At 36.4% G+C, this 19,726-nt stretch overlaps 1 protein-coding gene across 1 annotated transcript in view; it reads left to right on the top strand.

Moving 5' to 3' along the window:
• Nucleotides 1-17,800, top strand: part of PGM2L1 (phosphoglucomutase 2 like 1) — a 67,811-nt gene extending 50,011 nt beyond the window's left edge. The window contains exons 7-14 of the mRNA XM_030828950.1: nucleotides 639-828; nucleotides 1,143-1,240; nucleotides 2,308-2,488; nucleotides 4,528-4,621; nucleotides 4,930-5,059; nucleotides 5,294-5,483; nucleotides 9,531-9,664; nucleotides 11,375-17,800. Of these exons, the coding sequence (XP_030684810.1) occupies nucleotides 639-828; nucleotides 1,143-1,240; nucleotides 2,308-2,488; nucleotides 4,528-4,621; nucleotides 4,930-5,059; nucleotides 5,294-5,483; nucleotides 9,531-9,664; nucleotides 11,375-11,477 (1,120 nt within the window). The 3' untranslated portion in view covers nucleotides 11,478-17,800. The remainder of the gene's footprint in view (nucleotides 1-638; nucleotides 829-1,142; nucleotides 1,241-2,307; nucleotides 2,489-4,527; nucleotides 4,622-4,929; nucleotides 5,060-5,293; nucleotides 5,484-9,530; nucleotides 9,665-11,374) is intronic.
• Nucleotides 17,801-19,726: the final 1,926 nt, after the last annotated feature.

The following is a 19,726-nucleotide window of genomic DNA, read 5'->3' on the forward strand; positions in this document are numbered from 1 at the left end:
GAGGAAAGGAATAAGGAGAGAAGAGAAGGTACTAATTAAGTCACCATCTTGGAGAGTAAAAAAGTAAGCTTTTTGGGTAACAAAGTAGGATTGCCTGACAGTATTGAGTATCCATTCAGAGTGAAGCTGTTCAATCCTTCTGTGAGATTTATTCTAGCAATATTCAACTATTTTGGTGCAAGCCTGGAAAAGGTACACATTTGGGTTCAACAAGGTTTGGGGTATTGGAGGCTCAAAGTAGCTAGAGTGACATATAAGAAGGTGAATATAATTAGGTACCTTGCAATCTAAACTGGAAATGAAGAAATGGGGAGTCTACTGGCAAGCGAGAAAGACCAGTTAGGAAGTGTTTGTGATGGTCTAGTGAGAGATAATACTTACTTAGATGATACAAGCTTAGCTTGTTCAGGGTATTGGCACAGCATATGGAAGGCAGCTGTCCAGGTCAGGAAGTTGAGCCACAAAGGGAGAATGCTGTTGAATTAAAACTCTTGATCTTTAAGTTAATACTCTTGATTTGTTTGAGTATCTTAGACCTCTGCTGAAGGCTTTAATCACATTTTTTAGAATTTGATTGTTTTTAATTATATCAAAGGTAAGTTTTGTAATCATGATCTTATGTTGATTTTCCTTTACAGGGAGTTAAACTCGAAGACCACCTTGAAATTTGTGCACACATCTTTTCATGGGGTTGGACATGACTATGTGCAGTTGGCTTTTAAAGTGTTTGGTTTTAAGCCTCCAATTCCAGTACCAGAACAAAAAGATCCTGATCCAGACTTTTCTACTGTTAAATGTCCAAATCCTGAAGAAGGAGAATCTGTGCTGGTATTTTTTTAATATTTAAATTATTATTAGTTTATTAAACCATCAGAATAGATAGAACTCATTGACAATTCAAAGATTATTTACAAAAGCAGAAAGGACTGTAGTTTACATTTTTTAATTGTATTGGAGTCATAGGCTGTGTTTTGTTTGAAATGTCTATGGTGGGTGTCCCTACTTTTGGCTTCTTATTTTAAACGTAGCTGAATTCTATGCCTTCTAAAATTCCTATCACTAACATTGTGCCTACATACAGGAACGTTAACATTGAACTTAGGTTCTTCAGTACAATCCAGCTTTTTGGGTCACTGTTTCAGGAACTTTCCCTGAGACTGGCAGAGAAAGAAAATGCCCGGATAGTGCTAGCCACAGATCCCGATGCAGACAGACTGGCAGCAGCAGAACTTCAGGAGAAGTATGTAGAATCTGTTATTTGATTAAAAGCTTGAACTTTGAAAAGCAATGTATTTTAAGTCTTACAGGCTCATTGAAAATAATGAAAAGATAAGAAAAGAACATAAATTTCCTATAAATCCATTATCCAGAAATAACCACCTAAGTTGACACTTTGACAATTCTTTCCTGTCTTTTTAATTGAAATATTTAAGGATATATTTGTTTTTATTAAATTATGATCATAGTTTTATATCTTGATTATTTTCCACTTTAATTGTACAAAATGCTTCAAAAAATGTTTACAGTGTAATGCTTAAGTGTAATGCTTACAGTGTGAGCATTTTCCCCTGACTTTATATATTTTTTGAAAATATTAATTTTTACAAAGACATAATATCCCAACAGATCACTTTATGATGTAGTTATTTCCTAACCTTTTTTTTTTTCTTTTTTTTTTTTTTTTTTTGAGACAGAGTTTCGCTCTTGTTGCTTAGGCTGGAGTGGAGTGCAATGGTGCTATCTTGGCTCACTGCAGCCTCTGCCTCCCAGGTTCAAGCGATTCTCCTGCCTCAGCCTCCCAAGTAGTTGGGACTACAGGCATGTGCCACCACGCCTGGCTAATTTTGTATTTTTAGTAGAGATGGGGTTTTGCCATGTTAGTCAGGCTGATCTCGAACTCCTGACCTCAGGTGATCCTCCCACCTTGGCCTCCCAAAGTGCTGCGATTACAGTCGTGAGCCACCCATTTCCTAATCTTAGTCCTCTCGGCTGCTGTGTATTTTTACCATTATAATGTGACAAATGTCCTTAAATAGAAAGGCTTAACTATTTATCATAATTTTTTCTCTCATTAAGTAAAAGAATAAATGTAATAATACAATAATTTTCCAAAAGACGTTGTACCGTTCCTACCGTAAAATCACCCCTGGTCAGTTAGAAAAGAAGTAGTAATAAATGTTTTCTCAAAAATTCCATATGATAGTTTTTGATTTTTCCTAACTGAAGGATGGTAATTTGTGGGCCTTGGAGTCAAGAAGTTTTAATGAGAAGAAAGGTCTTGACATTGTGTTTTCCTTCTCTCTACAGTGGTTGTTGGAAAGTTTTCACAGGGAATGAGTTGGCAGCTTTGTTTGGATGGTGGATGTTTGATTGCTGGAAGAAAAATAAATCAAGAAATGCTGATGTGAAAAACGTTTATATGTTAGCCACCACAGTCTCTTCTAAAATTTTGAAGGCAATTGCGCTTAAAGAAGGATTTCATTTTGAAGTAAGAATCGATAATATCTGTGGGCTACTTTGTAAAACCTATTTCTGTATGTTAATGACATCTCCCCACCAAAACTGACTTTCATTGATTTCATTTGTAATTCGCTTATTTTTCTAATTCTGTTAACACTTGTTCAGTCTCTTTTGATAATTTAGACACCTTGAGCCAAAATTCATCCAGTACTATATATGAATTTCTGGGACTAAGATAAGATATTCTTTAAAAATTACATTAATACTTATTATTCCATACAACAAATATCTGGTTTTCGGACAGGGAAATTATAGCTCCTGGTGACCCCATCAGTAACTTAGACTTCTCTCCAAAAAGTTGTGGGTGTCATCAACCCCTTGTTTAGGCTCTTCAAGCATGGTCTTAAGGAACTTCAAGTAGTCTTCTAAATTGCATAGTAAGACCCAATGATCCTACATCCAAAAAAAACAAGCAGTGGCTCTCTCTCAGCCCAGATCATTAACCTTATGACCTTAAGACCCTTAAGCTGACCATTTTTGCAGCTATGGGAACTAAGTTGCTTTTTCTCTGCCATCTTTGCCAAATATCAGTGAAAATGTCCCTGGGCATTTTTCTTGAGCCATAGTCAGGCTACAGGTCTTAACACTAATTGACTGAGTAAAAGAAAATTGTACCTGGCTTTATGAAATAGAGCTTTCAACCTTGTACTTTCTAAAACACAAATAGCAAAATAGAAGATACTGAAAGTTTATTCACGCCCAAGATTCTGATGTTCTCCTAGTTTATGTCTTTAGCAAGAAGAAGTATAATGGGCACAAAAGAGAAAAAAGAACAATTCTAAAGACCACTATTATAATTTTATTTGCTTGTTTTTGTTGTGGCAGGGAGGTTTTTGACTTTTTAATTTTTATTTTGTAGTAAGGAGGTAGAAAGGTGAATTAGGAAACAAGTTAGTAATGGTGAGCTTTAGTATTAGGGTGTATCACATATTCTTTCTGTTGACTCTAAAACTCTTTCTGTGTCTTTAAAGTGAACAGTAGCTCATTAGATGAAAAGTCCTCCAATCTAATTATTTAAAGAAGTACTTAGTAACTGTCTTGGTGGTTTTATTAATAGTTAGGACATAGTGTTATGAGAAGGTACACTTGGTTCAAGCTTATGTTATGCTAATATTGAAAGTGCATCTCTAAAAAGCTTCATGACCTTTGATTGATTACTCAGGGAGAGTAAATCCACCAACTTTCATAGGCACTCTTATATTAGTGGTTATAATATAGCTTAAAGGACAGTTTCTGAGAAGCAGAAACTTGAAATTGAATCTTGACTCCATCTCTTATATGCAGTATAATTTTGGACAGATTGACTTATCTTTCAAGCCTGTGTTTCAGCAATAGTGTTTTTGAGCATTAAAAAAAGATAATGGGGCCAGATGTGGTGGCTCACGCCTGTAATCCCAGCACTTTGGGAGGCTGAGGCAGGTGGATCACGAGGTCAGGGGTTCAAGACCAGCCTGACCAACATGGTGAAACCCTGTCTCTACTAAAAGTACAAAAATTAGCTGGGCGTGGCGGTGCACCTGTAATCCCAGCCACTCAGGAGGCTGAGACAGGAGAATCGCTTGAACCTGAGAGACGGAGGTTGCAGTAAGCTAAAATTGCACCACTGCACTCCAGCCTGGGTGACAGAGGGAGACTCCGTCTCAAAAAAAAAAAAAAAAAAAGATAATGTAAAGCACCTGGTTCAGTCCTTAATAGTAGGTGATCATAGTGTATGTGCTTATTCATGTTACTTTGTGACTATATGAAGCACCACTTATAAATGCTGGTTTATATTTTGTGTAAATCACCTAGTACTATAATCTATAAATAGTAGGTCATTAGTAGTAGCAGTGTGTGTATTTATGGCACTTTATTACTATATGTCTGCTACTCTTTATAAATCTTTGTGGACTGAAGACTATAGTAAAGATCATTATATGAATGTTGTGTGCATGTAGTGGCAGATTTTTCTCTAATGGGTATTTGTGAGACAGTCACTTAACTAGAGTGGCCTCCTCTGCATTTCAGGAAACATTACCAGGTTTTAAATGGATTGGAAGTAGGATAATAGACCTCCTGGAAAATGGGAAAGAAGTCCTTTTTGCATTCGAAGAGTCTATTGGTATGTAGTAAATATTAAAATCTTTGAAATTTGATTGATAATTTTTAAAAATGTAATTCTGTAGGAGGAGTTTTTTGTGTTCTGGTTTCATATTTTGAGTTGTAAAAACTACAGAGAATGAGAAATATGTAGATACATTTCTTATCAGAAAAGAAAAGAACGAAAGTGTCCCCTAAATTCACTCAGTATTGATGAATTTCATCTACTACTAGGCTTTTAAATTTCCTGGTCCTTCTGAAGAAATGTAAAACTATTGAAATTATAGGCTTAAGTTTTCCTCTTTTCTAGTGATGGTTTTCAATCCTCAGGTTTTCTCTGTGGAACTTCAGTTTTGGATAAAGATGGGGTGAGTGCAGCTGTTGTGGTTGCTGAGATGGCATCTTACCTGGAAACCATGAATATAACATTGAAACAGCAACTGGTTAAGGTTTATGAAAAGTAAGTTCTACTATTATGAATTTCACATGCTAGATTTTTCTTTTATTGTCCTACCTTTCGTTTTCTAAATTTGTTTCTGAAGAATAGTCGATCCTTTTTTTAAAAGTATTAAAATTATGTGAATTAAGGACTGCCACTTTCTATAAAATACTGTAGTAGGCTGATCTTCTTTAATATATGCTTTTTTAAAGAGTTATCTGAAATCTAATTTTAGCACTTTGAATCTTTGCACAGATATGGTTATCATATTTCGAAAACTTCCTATTTCTTGTGTTATGAACCACCTACCATCAAAAGTATATTTGAAAGGCTTCGTAATTTTGATTCTCCAAAAGAATATCCAAAATTTTGTGGAACATTTGCTATATTGCATGTACGGGACGTTACCACTGGATATGACAGTAGCCAGCCTAATAAGAAATCAGTAAGTACCTTTTTTTTTTCCAAACAATTTAGAAAATTTCATGGCTTATGTCACCAAAAAGTCCAGAGGCAGGACAGATTTCACATGAGATTCAATCCAGTTTCCTCATGTTTACCAGTTTATTATAAAGGTGACAATTCTGGAACAGCCAGATGGAAGAGATGTATAGGGCAAGGTACTAGGGGTGGGGTTGGGGCCTGGGGCCTCCCAGCAAGTCCACGTGTTTACCAAGCTGGAAGCTCCTGTAAATACTTAAAAAAAAAAAAAAAAAAGTTTTTAACAGTTTGTAATAATTCATACTGAAATAGGAGATCAGCAGGACTTGTTTTCCAAGCACTGGTCATGATCCCACTGATCAAAACAGGATCTGGTCAAAACAGGATGCAGTAAAGAAACCAGCCAAAATCAGCTAAAACCAAGATGGCAACAAAAGCAACCTCTAGTTCCCCTCACTGCTCATTATATGCTAATTATAATACATTAGCATGCTAAAAGACACCCCCACCAACACCATGACAGCTTACAGATGCCATGGCAACACCCAGAAGTTACTTTATATGGTTTAAACGGGGAGGAACCCTTGGTTCCAAGAACTGCTCACACTTTTTCTAGAAAATTTGTGAATAACTTGCCCCTTATTTAGCATTTAATTAAGGAGAAGCTCTAATATAGCTAGCCAGCAATCCATAGTGCTACTCTGCCTATGAAGCAGCCATTTTCCTGTACTTTGTGGCTCTGATAAAATGGCTTTCCTTTTTTTTTTTTTTTTTTTCTTGAGACGGTGTCTCGCTCTGTCTACCAGGCTGGAGTGCAGTGGCATGATCTCAGCTTACTGCAACCTCTGCCTCCCAGGTTCAACTGATTCTCCTGCCTCAGCCTCCTGAGTAGCTGGGACTACAGAAGCATGTCACCACGCCTGACTAATTTTTGTATTTTTAGTAGAGACAGAGTTTCACCATGTTGGCCAGGCTGGTCTTGAACTCCTGACCTCAAGTGATCTGCCTGCCTTGGCCTCCCAAAATGCTAGGATTACAGGCATGAGCCACCACGCCCAGCAGCTGCTTTCCTTTTACTTTACTCTGTTGATTCATTCTTGAATTCTTTCCTGTGTGAAGCCAAGAACCCTCCTGGGCTGAGTCCCAGTTTGGGGGTTCACCTACATCAATACTATAATAAAATGGTGAAACTTCAGGCCTGTGAGTTTCATTAAGACTAGAACCCATTGTTTTGCTCCAGAGCATTTTTCAGTCTGCTAACTTGTCTCTCTGACTTTGATCCTATCCTTATCACTTCCCAAATAATCATGTATACTACCCTCAGGGTAAGATGTGTGGAATGGAGGTGGGGGCAGAGAGAGAAAAAGAAAAAGAGAAAATGGGCAATGATGCCAGATAATGTTGAAAATAACTGTAAAAGCCTATAATTTCAAAGCCATACATCTTTCTAACTTCCTTTTCCAACCTTATTCCCTATACCTCCAGCCAAATAGAACAACTTACTTACTTACCTACATGTGTACATTTTTTTAAAATTTCTGCATTTTTGGTCCAGTTGTTTCCTTAGTTTACCCATTTTTCCAATTTCTACAGGCTCATACCTCAGCCACTATAAGACTTAAGGCAAATATCACCTGTTCCACATGACCTCTAGGCCTCATAATCAGATACCTTCCTCTTGAGGTTTCATTACATAGTGTGCCTTCCTCCTATTACTTTCTGTTTTATGTCATCATTGTGTTGTACATGGTATGTTCCTTTCTGATGTACTTTTGTGCCTCTCCAAGTTGCTGCCTATGTTGTAGCTGCTCAACAAATACTGAAATGCCATAGATTGCTGATTATATTCATTTTGTTATTGTTGTTGTGATGATTATTAGCCCAAATTTCCATTTGTAATGTTCTGATGTGGTCTCAAGATTCTGGGGACATAATGTATTTTGCAAAATCTGTAGTTTATTGTGTAGAATAGTACCCATATTCCATTTTTGCATATTTATCCAATCAACAAATATTAGTTCCTGGTGTTGATATCCTGTGTATGAGTATATATGGGTCTATTTTTCTATCTTTGAAAATTGCTGGGGTGGGGGGAGGGGGGAGGGACAGCATTAGGAGATACACCTAATGCTAAATGACGAGTTAATGGGTGCAGGAAATCAACATGGCACATGGATACATATGTAACAAACCTGCACATTGTGCACATGTACCCTAAAACCCTAAAGTATAATAAAAAAAAAAATAAAAAATAAAAAAAAAAAAAAAAGAAAATTGCTGGAAGAGAAGAATCATGTTTTGCTTCTTTTTATTTCTCTAGTTTGCTGTGCTCAAGTAGCCTTTGGTATAATGCTTTTTTCCCTCTTAATTCTCATTAAAGTGTATGATATTCATTATTCAGGGTGCTTTTTCATCTCTTCTCTTCTGGTTCTTACAACAAGTTTGTAAGTTAGGTAGCACTGTTATCCCCAAGGTTGCATAGTAAGTGTCAAAGCCTTCCTGAATTCTCTCTTTTCCATGTTTCAGATTAATTGATGTTCATCTGTATATTCATTTATCACAATCCTTCTGTGCTACAGGCACAGGTACACTAGGGATATAGCAATGACAAAAACTGCATTCAAGAAAAAGTCTAGTGGGGAAACTGACAAGTAAATAGCAATTTACAAAATGATAAGTGCTACCAGGGGAGGCATGCATAGGATGTCATGGAAGAGACTTTGGGGGCTTATGCAAGACTTTCTAGAGAACTGTTCTGAACTGAATTCCCAGGTATGATTAGGAGTTAGCCAGATGCAGGAGGAGCAGAGGGTGTTTCAGACAAAGGGAACAGTAAGTACAAGGTCCAGAGATGAAAAAGCATATTCTCTTTCAGAGAACCACAGGTAGTTGTCTATAACTGGAGTATGAGGTGAGAAGAATGGCCTGCATGATGAGTGGGTTTTGAGGGGCAAACTTCCAGGCAGGAAGATCAGTTAGTACACTGTGTCAGCAGTCTAGATGAGGTGTGTTGGTCGCCTGAATTCAATATAGGAGCAGTGATGGAAAGAACTGGATAAAGTTGAGTTAAAGTATAGAAAGGACTTGCTACTTTATGGGCTGTGGGTGAAAAAGAAGGGAAGATCTCTGTGTTAAGTCACTGGTGTATGGTAATGTACTGACCAAGAGAGGGGTCTCAAGGACAGGACTTATGGCTCAGGACAGCTGAGGAAAGGTACCACTGTCAACCCCTATGGCCTAGTACAACCCTCACAGTCCCCTCGAGATGCCCCGACAGACGGATGTGTGGACTAGCAAGAGTACCAGTGTTAATCCATATATTTAGTGTCAGTAAAACATCACTTCTTTTTTTAATTTTTATAAAAAATAGAGTTCTTTCTGCACCCCAATACATGCAGGATATATGCACTCCTCTTTGGAGACAACTGATAAACTGCGAAAATGCTTCGCAAATATAGAGGCAGTTTGGAGTTTGGAACTTGGCTTCCGCATCTTGTTCTACTACTTAATTGATTGTCTTGAACGGGTTGTTTACTCTCTTTGAGCCTCGTCTGTAAAATGGCGGTAATACTTACTTTGCAGGATTATTGTTGAGGCCCAGAGATCATGCATGTGAGGTATATAACCCAATGCCTTAACTATTCAGTAAATGGTATGTTTATGAATTATTACATATAGGTAATCTTCATTTGTATTTTATAATTCTTTTAAAATATGTTTTAAATTTTCAATTGTGGTTAAAAAAATATAACATAAAAATTAACTATCTTAACCATTTTTAAGTGTATAGTTCAGTAGTGTTAAGTATCTTTACATTGTTGTGCGACAGAGCTCTAGAACTTTTTCATCTTGCTAAACTGAAACACTCTATCCTTTAAACAATAACTCCCTATACCCCCTGCCCTGGCAACTGCCATTCTAATTTCTATTTCTATAAATTTGATGACTTTAGATACCTCATATAAGTGGACTATATTTTACAGTTCTTGAAAATGAAAGAAAATGAAAAAGATGCCAAGTATAATTAAGCTGTTGTTGCCATTTTGCATAGGTGCTGCCTGTGAGTAAAAACAGCCAAATGATTACATTTACTTTTCAAAATGGCTGTGTTGCTACCCTTCGGACAAGTGGGACAGAACCAAAGATAAAGTATTATGCAGAGATGTGTGCATCACCTGACCAGAGGTGAGAATTGATTTTTTTAGATATACATACAAAAGCTGTATTGAAATATAATTCACATACCATACAGCTCACCCACTTAAAATGTACAATTCAGTGGCTTTTAGTATGTTCAAAGTTGCACATCCATCACTATAATCAATTTTAGAACATTTTCATCACCCCCAAAAGCCCATTGCCATGAGAAATCACTTCCCATTTCCCTCCTTTACAGCCCTCAGCAACCCCAATCTACTGTCTTTCTCTATAGATTTGCTTCTTCTGGGCATTTCATATAAATGGAATCATACAATATGTGGGCCTTTGTGACTGCCGTCTTTTATTTAGTATAATGGTTTCTAGGTTCCACCATGATTCAGTTGTAGCATGAATTTATTCCTTTTTTTAAAGTTTTGTTTTTTATGGCCCGACAATATTCTATTGCATGGCTATGCCATGCTTTTTAATCCATTGATCATTTGATGGACATTTATATTATTTGCACTCTTTGGCTGTTTTGAATACTGTTATGAACATTTACATACAGGTTTTTGTGTGAATGTATGTTTTCATTTCTCTTAGGTATATACCTAGGAGTGAACTGCTGGGTCATATGGTAGCTCTGTGTTTAACCTTTTGAGGAACTGCCAGACCGTTTTTTAAAGCAGCTACATCATTTGGGAATTGAACTTTTAAATTGTAGTGAATTTCTATTCTTGGAAAGATTCTCTGAGCTTTAAGTATTACATGATTAACATAAGGAAATTATCATCAAATAATTTATGTTTATTGCCAAATATTCATTTTCTGTGTCTAATATGACTTGACATAATCTGCTCAGTTCATTTCCTTTTAAGAGGATGAATTGTGACTAAGTTAATTTCATAAACATATTCAAAGGCTACTTAAATGTATTAAAAGTACTGTCTCCTATAATATTGTAATTGCCCAATATATATTTGGGAAGGAGATTTTTTAGAATTGCTTTCAGAGTCCAACCAAGCTATACTATTTTGTATTTCCCCAAATCTTTGCATTTAAGGATAGATTTCATTTCCTTTGGGGGGGATAAAGAGCCCCTGAAGTCATTCAAAGCAGAATCTAAAGTAAACCAAATTGGGTAATGCTACATCTGGTTGAAAATGAAGGAAGATTATTAAAGTAATAAGAACTGATTTGTTGTATAGCTTTTAAAATGACTGTAAAGGCAGTTTAAAAGAGGCTTGCCTCAAAATGTTCTGGGCAACAGCAGCACCTCAGTGATGACTTTCAAGGGCCTTCTTTTAAGTGCATATTTATTTTTTTAAACATCACATTATTTTAGTTACACCTCCTTCTGCTACCTGAAAGATGTATCATTCCAGAACATCTGTACCAAATATTTTTCAAAGTATTTCAGGAAGCCATTTTCTCCTAACACCTGGTATTAGTGTTCAAAGCCATTTGAACCTCATTCTCCTGACCTAGGAGAATTCTTTAGATATACCATCAGTCCTCTGTTTATCATGTGCCAAGGAACTCCTATTAATGCAGTTCAACTTCAGTTTGTGATAGCAGTGTTTTCTTTGTGTGTAATTTTTTTTTGGTCTTGTTTTGTTTTAACTAAGTGAATTTCTCTTTTGTTTACCAATTGTTTAATGACTCCATCAGGACCTCTTAAAAAATAACACTAATTTAAATAAATTTTAAGCCTACGAAAATAAATAATTCCAAAACTTTTCATCTTTTCCTCAGTGACACTGCTTTACTGGAGGAAGAACTGAAGAAACTCATTGACGCTCTGATTGAGAATTTTCTTCAGCCTAGTAAGAATGGACTGATCTGGCGTTCTGTTTAGGGGTACACCAATACGTCATGACACTGTGTGGGCATATGGAACAGAGCAACCGAGAACTCCATACATTGACCCTTGTGTTAGCATTCTCTCTCTATCTCATCTGGCCGAGTATCTTTTTCCTTTTATTTTCTTTCTTTTTGTTCAACTGGCTAGACTAAACAAAGTATAAGTTTGAAATGAAATGGTCTAGAGGGAAATGATTCAAATTTTTTCATAATTCAAACAAAAGTTATTACACTAAAAGTATTATAGTAACGTATTGTTCTTCTATTAACAGAAACATCACAGTTCAAAAGTGAGTTTTCTTCTTATAGTGTGATTAAGCCTAGTTGTGTATCTTGTAATTGTGTATAGCATGGTAAAAGAAAAAAAAAAAGACAGGTAAATGTTATATAATTATAGGGTTAGTTAAGGAAATTACTCCATAAAATTGGCAAGAAAATGGTACTTTCCTTGACTGTTATGAAAAAGTGTCATTGTGACATCACAGGTATTAATTTACAAATTAGAGTATTTGCAATAGGATATTTAGCATTTCTGTAGTTTAGAACAGATGTTACAATGTGTGGTTTTGGCATGTCTGTTTCAGGTGCCCTTGGTGCAGTGTAGATTTACTGTATGTATTTAAAATTCTGACGTTTACTGAACATAAAACAATAGTGGCAACACTCCTATTGGCTTTGTTCTTGTCAAATTTCTCAGTGCCTTCTCAGGGTCTGGTATGAACAGAAAAAACAGTGTTCCTGCATTTACCATAATTTAATCAGTCAATTTTCAGATAGCTAAGGAAAATCTTCCAAAATCTGTAGGTGCTTCCTCTATATCAAATGAGTTTGCTGATTTTAAAATCTTAGGAATATAAATAAAGATCTTAATAAAAGCAGGCTTAATGTAGTTAAGGATCTTCATATTAGAATTGTGTCATTTATCAAACCTTTTGTTACAGAAAAAAATCTGAACTGAGAAAGGAGCTCTGAATTTATTTGACAGTCTAACTTTTGAATTACATTTTTGTAAGTAGATTTATTCTTTTATGAAGTAATGTTAATTTTACTAAGAATAAAACATCCAAATTTTAAGTATTATGAAATACTAAAACTACATGTTTTAAAACAGAGGTCCAGTTTAGTCTAACATCTTGCTGACTTCTGTAGAATTTCTGATTGCATGACTATTATTTATCTTTTTTTAGTGTAGAAAATAATTTTTTTCAAAAAGTCACTTTTGGGCTGGGTGCGGTGGCTCACGCCTATAATCCCAGCACTTTGGGAGGCTGAGGCAGGTGGATCACAAGGTCAGGAGTTTGAGACTAGCCTGGCCCATATGGTGAAAGCCCGTCTCTACTAAAAATACAAAAATTAGCCGGGTGTGGTGGTGGGCACCTGTAGTCCCAGCTACTTGGGAGGCTGAGGCAGGAGAATTGCTAGGAGGCTGAGATTGCAGTGAGCCGAAATCACGCCACTGCACTCCAGCCTGGGCAACAGAGGGAGACTCCATCTCAAAAAAAAAAAAGTCACTTTTGGCTGATCATGCAGTCTTCTGAAAAGGTTTAATAGAGAAATGCTGTTTAGGCTGGGTGTGGTGGCTCACACCTGTAATACCAGTGCTTTGGGAGGCTGAGGCAGGAGGATTGCTTGAGGCCAGGAGTTTAAGTTACAGAAAGCTATGATCGCACTGCTGCACTGAAGCCTAGGTGACAGAGTGAGACCTTATCTCAAAAAAAAAAAAAAAAGAGAGACAGAGAAAAAGAAATGCTGTTTAATCTTCTTAAAATGTATCTTGTCCTACATAGTTCTCAGAATACACATGGGGTATAGTTAGGAGATAACAATAACAAGATCTAAATAAATTGCTTATAGGAGATAGCACTGTAATTAGATAATTTATTTCATATAAAATAATAATATAAAGTTTGAACTGATTAGAACGTTCCTTAAATCATGATTTAGTTTGTTGCAGCTATCAGCTAACATTTGGTTGAGCTCATATAATCCAAACCTAATTGTCCAACTATTGTATTGCCACTATTGTTAATTTGTTCCTTCCTTACTTTCTTATTGTTGGATCTTATATAAGTGTATAACTGTAGATAATAGACAGCTAGCTAAATGTAGAGCACCATTTTTCTCAATTAGTTTGTTTTCAAAGGCTTTGCACTGGAGAAGAAATGTGTAGAATTTTTGTTTTATTTTTAAAATGTGTAAAACATCTTTTGTTTTATATGCTTTTAAGAATGTAGATTGTAATTTAGGAAATGGCATATATTCTGCAAAGTGGTATAATGTTGTATATATGAAAAACAGGTATATTTGGTTTAGTTCTGTGTTTCAGTGACTGATAAACAAAAATGAAGCTAAAATGAATCAACGGCTCATTCATAGTTACTAAAGCCATGTCATGACTGTCATTCTATAATGAAGAGAACAGTTTTATTTGAGTGCTTTAATATAATGCAACATTTAAGTCATTTTAAGGTGAAAAGTTATTGAAGTGTTCTTTCTCAAGTTAACAAAATTTTACAAATATTCCTGAAGTGTATCGATTGAGGGAATTATTTTATTCTAGCCTGTCATGAGTCTCTCTGAGCATGATACTTAACATGAGCTTCATGTAGTAGGTGCACATTTGCCTAACAGGATAAATTCAGTGATAGCCCAAGCTGGCCAGGAGAGACAGAAGTGCTGGCTAGGAGGTCTCAGCCTCGGGCACTACATTGTTTATCTTTTTCTTTTTGAACAATATTGTGAAAATGATTGCATTCTCATTGAGCATGAAAGTCAAAACTGGAATTTTCTAGAGCTTTGAAGAAAAGGAGAGAATTAGTAGGGCAAGATCAAAGCACACATTGGAAATAAACAGTAGAAATAAGCAAACAACATAAAGAGACACAGGAAATGCTTCTTGTGAAGGGCAAATATAACACCATAACAGTAGGGAATAAACTGTGTCCCACCTGTTTACTTGTGTTTATTTGTTGTTATGATGAGTATGCACCTACCATTTTCCTTTATTGTGATCACTAAAATGAGGCCAACGTTTAGGAGGTGAGAAAAAGTATCCCTTTTACGGATTCATTTCCTGCTAGAATGTTGTATCAGAATCATGTGAGAACTCAGGAAGAGATAGAGCAGAAATAAAAAGGAAGAAAATGTAGATTAGAAAATAAGACTTCTGAGAAAAAGTTCAAGGAATAAAGATTGTTTGACTCTGGAGAGGAGAAAGCTGTTGAGATAGTTTGCTAAGTTTGCTAATAAAGCTTTATTGAGTCTTTTATTGAAGGGTTCAAAGTAAGAAATACTATGCCGTAGTGTTCTCCATCTCTAGTGAAGACAGAACCAGAGGGAATAAGGATCTTTTTTTTAAAGACAGCATGGAAAGTTTAAGATTTAGGAACTTCTTGAGGAGGAATCTTCATAATATCTTCTATTCAAAATCTTTTTTTTATTTTTAAGGGAATAAAAATTTTAAAAACTAAGAGATATACAGATGACTTTTTAAGGGTCCTTCTTTCCAGCACATTTTTTTAAAAACTCAGGTTAGAACAAAAATGTCATAAAGGGCACTAAAAGTAACGTGGGTTTTACTCCATATCTAGAAGAATTTAACTCACAAAACAATTTTTGTGTGTTTTGAGTAACTGATGCATAAGTGCAATGAATAATTTACCTGCTTCACTATTATTTTTAATTTAACCTGGCAAATTAAGTGAGACTTGAACAAAATTTTGTTCATCTTGAAGAATGTATAGTGGCTTAGGTTATTTGAGGTTTTCGTTTTGAATATGTATGTTGTTATTTGGATGTAGAAACTTTAGCAGATGGAGAGGTTCTAAGAGAGTGGATACTTTGGAATGTCTTTATATAGGAAATAGACCTCCCATTTCTTAAGCAAGTTGCTTCTGGAATTGATGCAACAGGGATATTAGCTGTAGTTTAATGGATAAATTGTTCTATGAGCTGCTGCTATCAGTATTTTTTTCCACATTTTCCATTGATATTTGTGATGCTTGAAAAATCCAAACTTCACTTGGATACATTTAATTTTATGCCTTTTTCTCTCTACCTCCCTCTTTTCCTAGGCACCCTTGCACATTTTGTTACTGTGAAGGACTATTGCCCTGTTACCTCACTGATAAGAAATCTCAACTGTATTCATTCAGAATGCTTTAAGCTTAGTCATAAACTACATTTGTCTATGGACCTTTGGTTATTTTGTTAATGTTGTCATTATATTTAAGACTTATTGTAGGAAGTAATTTTAAATCTATTCATAACCTGTTTTGGTCTGTCTGCATACTGCTATATGTTAATTTATTATGGCCTTTTACAATTCACTTGTCGTCTGAGATTGCTCTAGAAACTGATGAGGAAAGAGTCGTACTAACCAAAATGAATGGGCAATTGACCTAACATTCTATTTCAGGTTTCCTTGTACTTGGGGAGCCAAAGCACAAGATCTGAGGAAATCTTATTCACATTTGTCCCTCAGAGCATCTTACCCTAAACCATACAGGTATAAATAGTAAGATGAGAATTGCTCATTGTCTGACTCCTTGCACAGCATGACTTTAATTCTAGTTGGAAACAAAGTTAGTGTTGACTATTGGTTACCTTAAAGTATTCACCATACTATACATTCATTAGGCCATCTTTCCTCTTTGTTTATTCAAGACTATGTACTTATAAAAGAGAACCTATAAGAATGTGTAGAGTGACCAAATAGGGACAAAGTGACATACCTAGAGTTTGCTGCTCAAATTTTTCCACTAGCATAACCCTAAAGCAGAGGGGCATGATGAAGGGGGAAGGGGTTCTGAGAGCAAAATCAGAAGCAGCCTACCACTGACATGAAGTGTGTTCTGTCTTTAAAATGTAAGTGAATTTTGCATTCTCTATAATAAAACTTTTAATATAAAAATGATATGTTTAATCTTTACTGAAACTTATGCCGCCACAAAGGAGCACCATGCTCATCATGTGGCTGCTCAGTTTTCTCCCCCAGTGCCCTCACCCCAGTGGCTGCAAATCCTTGAGCTACACACACTGGCTATAGTACAAGATATATAAACATAGGCTGGGCTCGGTGGCTCATGCCTGTAATCCTAGCACTTTGGGAGGCCAAGGCAGGTGGATCATCTGAGGTCAGGAGTTTGAGACTAGCCTGACCGACATGGAGAAACCCTGTGTCCACTAAAAATACAAAATTAGCCAGGTGTGGTGACACATGCCTGTAATCCCAGCTACTCGGGAGGCTGAGGCAGGAGTATCGCTTGAACCCAGGAGGTGGAGGTTGTGGTGAGCCAAGATCGCACCGTTGCACTCCAGCCTGGGCAACAAGAGCGAAACTCCATCGCAAAAAAAAAAAAAAAAAAAGATATATGAACATAGAACATATCTAGGCTATTTCCTGCCCTTAGAATCTGACCTTCAGAAAGATTAACGCCAAACTAAACTGACCTGAAACAGTTTTGTTACTATTGGCATTCCTTGACTAAGAAGGACCACATGATGCTCAGTCCCAAGAGTAGGAATCGTGGTTTATTATTTTTCATATCCACACCACCTAGTTCAGTACCTGTTATAGAGTATTTAATTGCTGATAATAGGAATTAAGGGATTTTTTAAAAAGTAGCAAATAGTTTAAGGAACAATCAAAAAATGAATTTTCTAATTCAGTTTTTTGAATGAAGTCCCGTCACTGAACTTTATAATGTAATGTTTATTAAGCAGACATCCCCTTAAATACTCAGTTTCTTTGGAGAGAGCAAAGCATATCTCTCTGTGGAAATTATATATAATGCCTGGTATTTTATACTCAAAGCAAGGTGTTGGCCAGGAAGGTAAAGAAATGGTGTCTATGTAGACTTTATATCACTAGTCTAAGTGTCATTTTGAGCCTAGTAGCACTACCTTCCAAGTGAGTCACAACTAATTTGATCCTATTTGGTATGTTTTTGTCCACTGTTATGATTCATCATGTATCTTACAAGAGCCACTCAAGCAAGACTCTGCTTCTATGTATGGTGAGGCCTTGTTGTTCTAGGCTAGAATAAACTCTTTGTATGCCTCATTGAATATGCCAGATAAAATATATGCAGTCAAGAATGAATTATTTTTCTGACTAAAGTGTGTAGCAGTAGTTCAAAATTCTGCCCTTGTTTTAACAGTTTCTGTCAACATCTTCTCATTTTTCCCTACAAAAACACCAGGGTGTATTATAAGTACTGCCTGTGAGAGTTTGCACTTTATGTATTTGTGTGTGGATTTCTTGTGGTTTTAGGCAAATGAAGTGTTATCAGTAATAAACAGGTCTCTTCATAGGCATGAGTTTCTGTGTAATTTTTATTTGAGATACTGTGTAGTTCATAAAGCTTGCTATCTAAACAGGAAATATTCTTGAAATACACACATCACATACCCTAGAATCCACTTTGCATCTAAATGAATATTCTGGCTTAGTACTCAGGAAATATTTCTTGATTGGTTTATCAGAAGTCCCAGATGTAAGAACTAACATTAAAGTTCTTATTTTTCTTTTCTTTTTCTCTCCTTCAGCTGATCTAATTTGTTTGCCCATGTTAGTGCCAGCTACTATAATAAGAGAAAAGTTTAAAGTTTGGAAATCTCTCACAGTAATAACCATAGATCTATGCTTCAATATTGATGGAGGACTGAGTTTCCAAGGGTTCTTATGAATCTGTGGTCCTGGTCTCTGTTGCCTGCCTTTCCCAGATCAGGCTCAAAGGGAAGATGACTGAAAGGAATGTTCTACGAGGTCCTTTTATCAGCTTCTAAATGGGATATTCTGAGAATCATGCTGAGCCCGTCCTTAACCACTTCCCCTAGCTTATTGTTCTTTATAGCATATAAACAAGTGAACAAATCAATTTAAGTAGTAGTATTATCTGTCTTCATGAGCATAGCTTTTTCACTACTTTACCACTGCCTGGAACAGTGTATGGCCCTCAGTAGGTACCCAATAAATGTTTGTCAAATGAAAAGAACCTATCTCATGTTTCTTCTTGCAGAAGAAAAACACTAAATCCTTGATTCTGCATATGCACAGAGTTGCATGAGAAATATGCAGTGGCGATACCACCTGTTTTAGAGACGTGTTGCTGCTGTCGAGTCATCGCTGCTCACAATATACCTGCTGAAATCTCAAGCTCCACATTTTCTTCCTGCTTTTCCTGAGTGGCCGTATATTTCCCTGGTTTGAAACCTCCAAATCATCTTCGATTTCTCCTGCCACTGGGTATGTGCTATTTGATGCGTTCTTTAAATTTAACAGTCTCTGAAAGTAAAGGGCAAGGCCATTGACTTGAGACCCACGTAAAGAGACCAAGCAGCTAACACAACCCAAAATAATAGGGTTTTATTTTTGTTTTCACTAAAGGAGAAGAGTTGGTATGTATATAAATGGAAACGTTTTGGAAGGGGGATTATAATAAAAATTTGGTATTCGCTATCCTTCCTCTCTATCTTCCCTAAAAACACTTCCCCTCATTTCTGTTACTGCTGTGACCATTCTCCTGTTTATTTTTATTTCCCTCTCTTTACCTCCATTTCTGATGATTAAGTGGTCCAACCTTGCACATAATTTGCTTTAGATTAAGTCTTTGACCTTTATCCCTCTGCTTCATTCATTCATTTAATACATATTGATGAATCTGGAAATGAGAAACAAGGGCACTCCAGAAGGCTAAAAAGTAGGAAAAAAGACACAACCATGTTACTGCCTAAACAACCGGTTAAGGACACCATGCTACTACCCCCACACCACCAGAAAAATCACCTTTATCTATTCCTTATGACTTTGGATTCAAAGTAACTTGAGAGAAGGCCCAGTTGGCTGGATTTTTGTCATTGCCTGCCTCCTAGCTGCAACTGGAGGCTGATAAAGGAAGGATCTGACTCCCTTAGCTTCCTTCTGAGTGCTAGTAAGAGGCAGGACACTAGTTACTTTTCCATTGAGACACAGTTGGGGAGTTAATTTGCCGAATTGGAAATAATAGTGCAAAGAAAAAGTGACAAACATCCACTACAGTGCCAGTGCTGAGTGTTGGAGAATGAACACTGGCAAAGGGAGAGGGAAGGATATTTTAAATACTGAACATGGCATATGTGTGCAGAGCACAAGTGATTTGGTGTTGGTCTTGGAGTTTGAGAGTGGATGTGGGTAGGGATGTGAGTGGAGAGGTAGAGTGCTCCGTGTGCTGCTCCGTGTGCTGCTCTGTGGAGCTTGGACTT

Source organism: Nomascus leucogenys, chromosome 15 (assembly GCF_006542625.1).
Source record: "Nomascus leucogenys isolate Asia chromosome 15, Asia_NLE_v1, whole genome shotgun sequence".
Lineage (NCBI taxonomy): Eukaryota > Metazoa > Chordata > Mammalia > Primates > Hylobatidae > Nomascus > Nomascus leucogenys.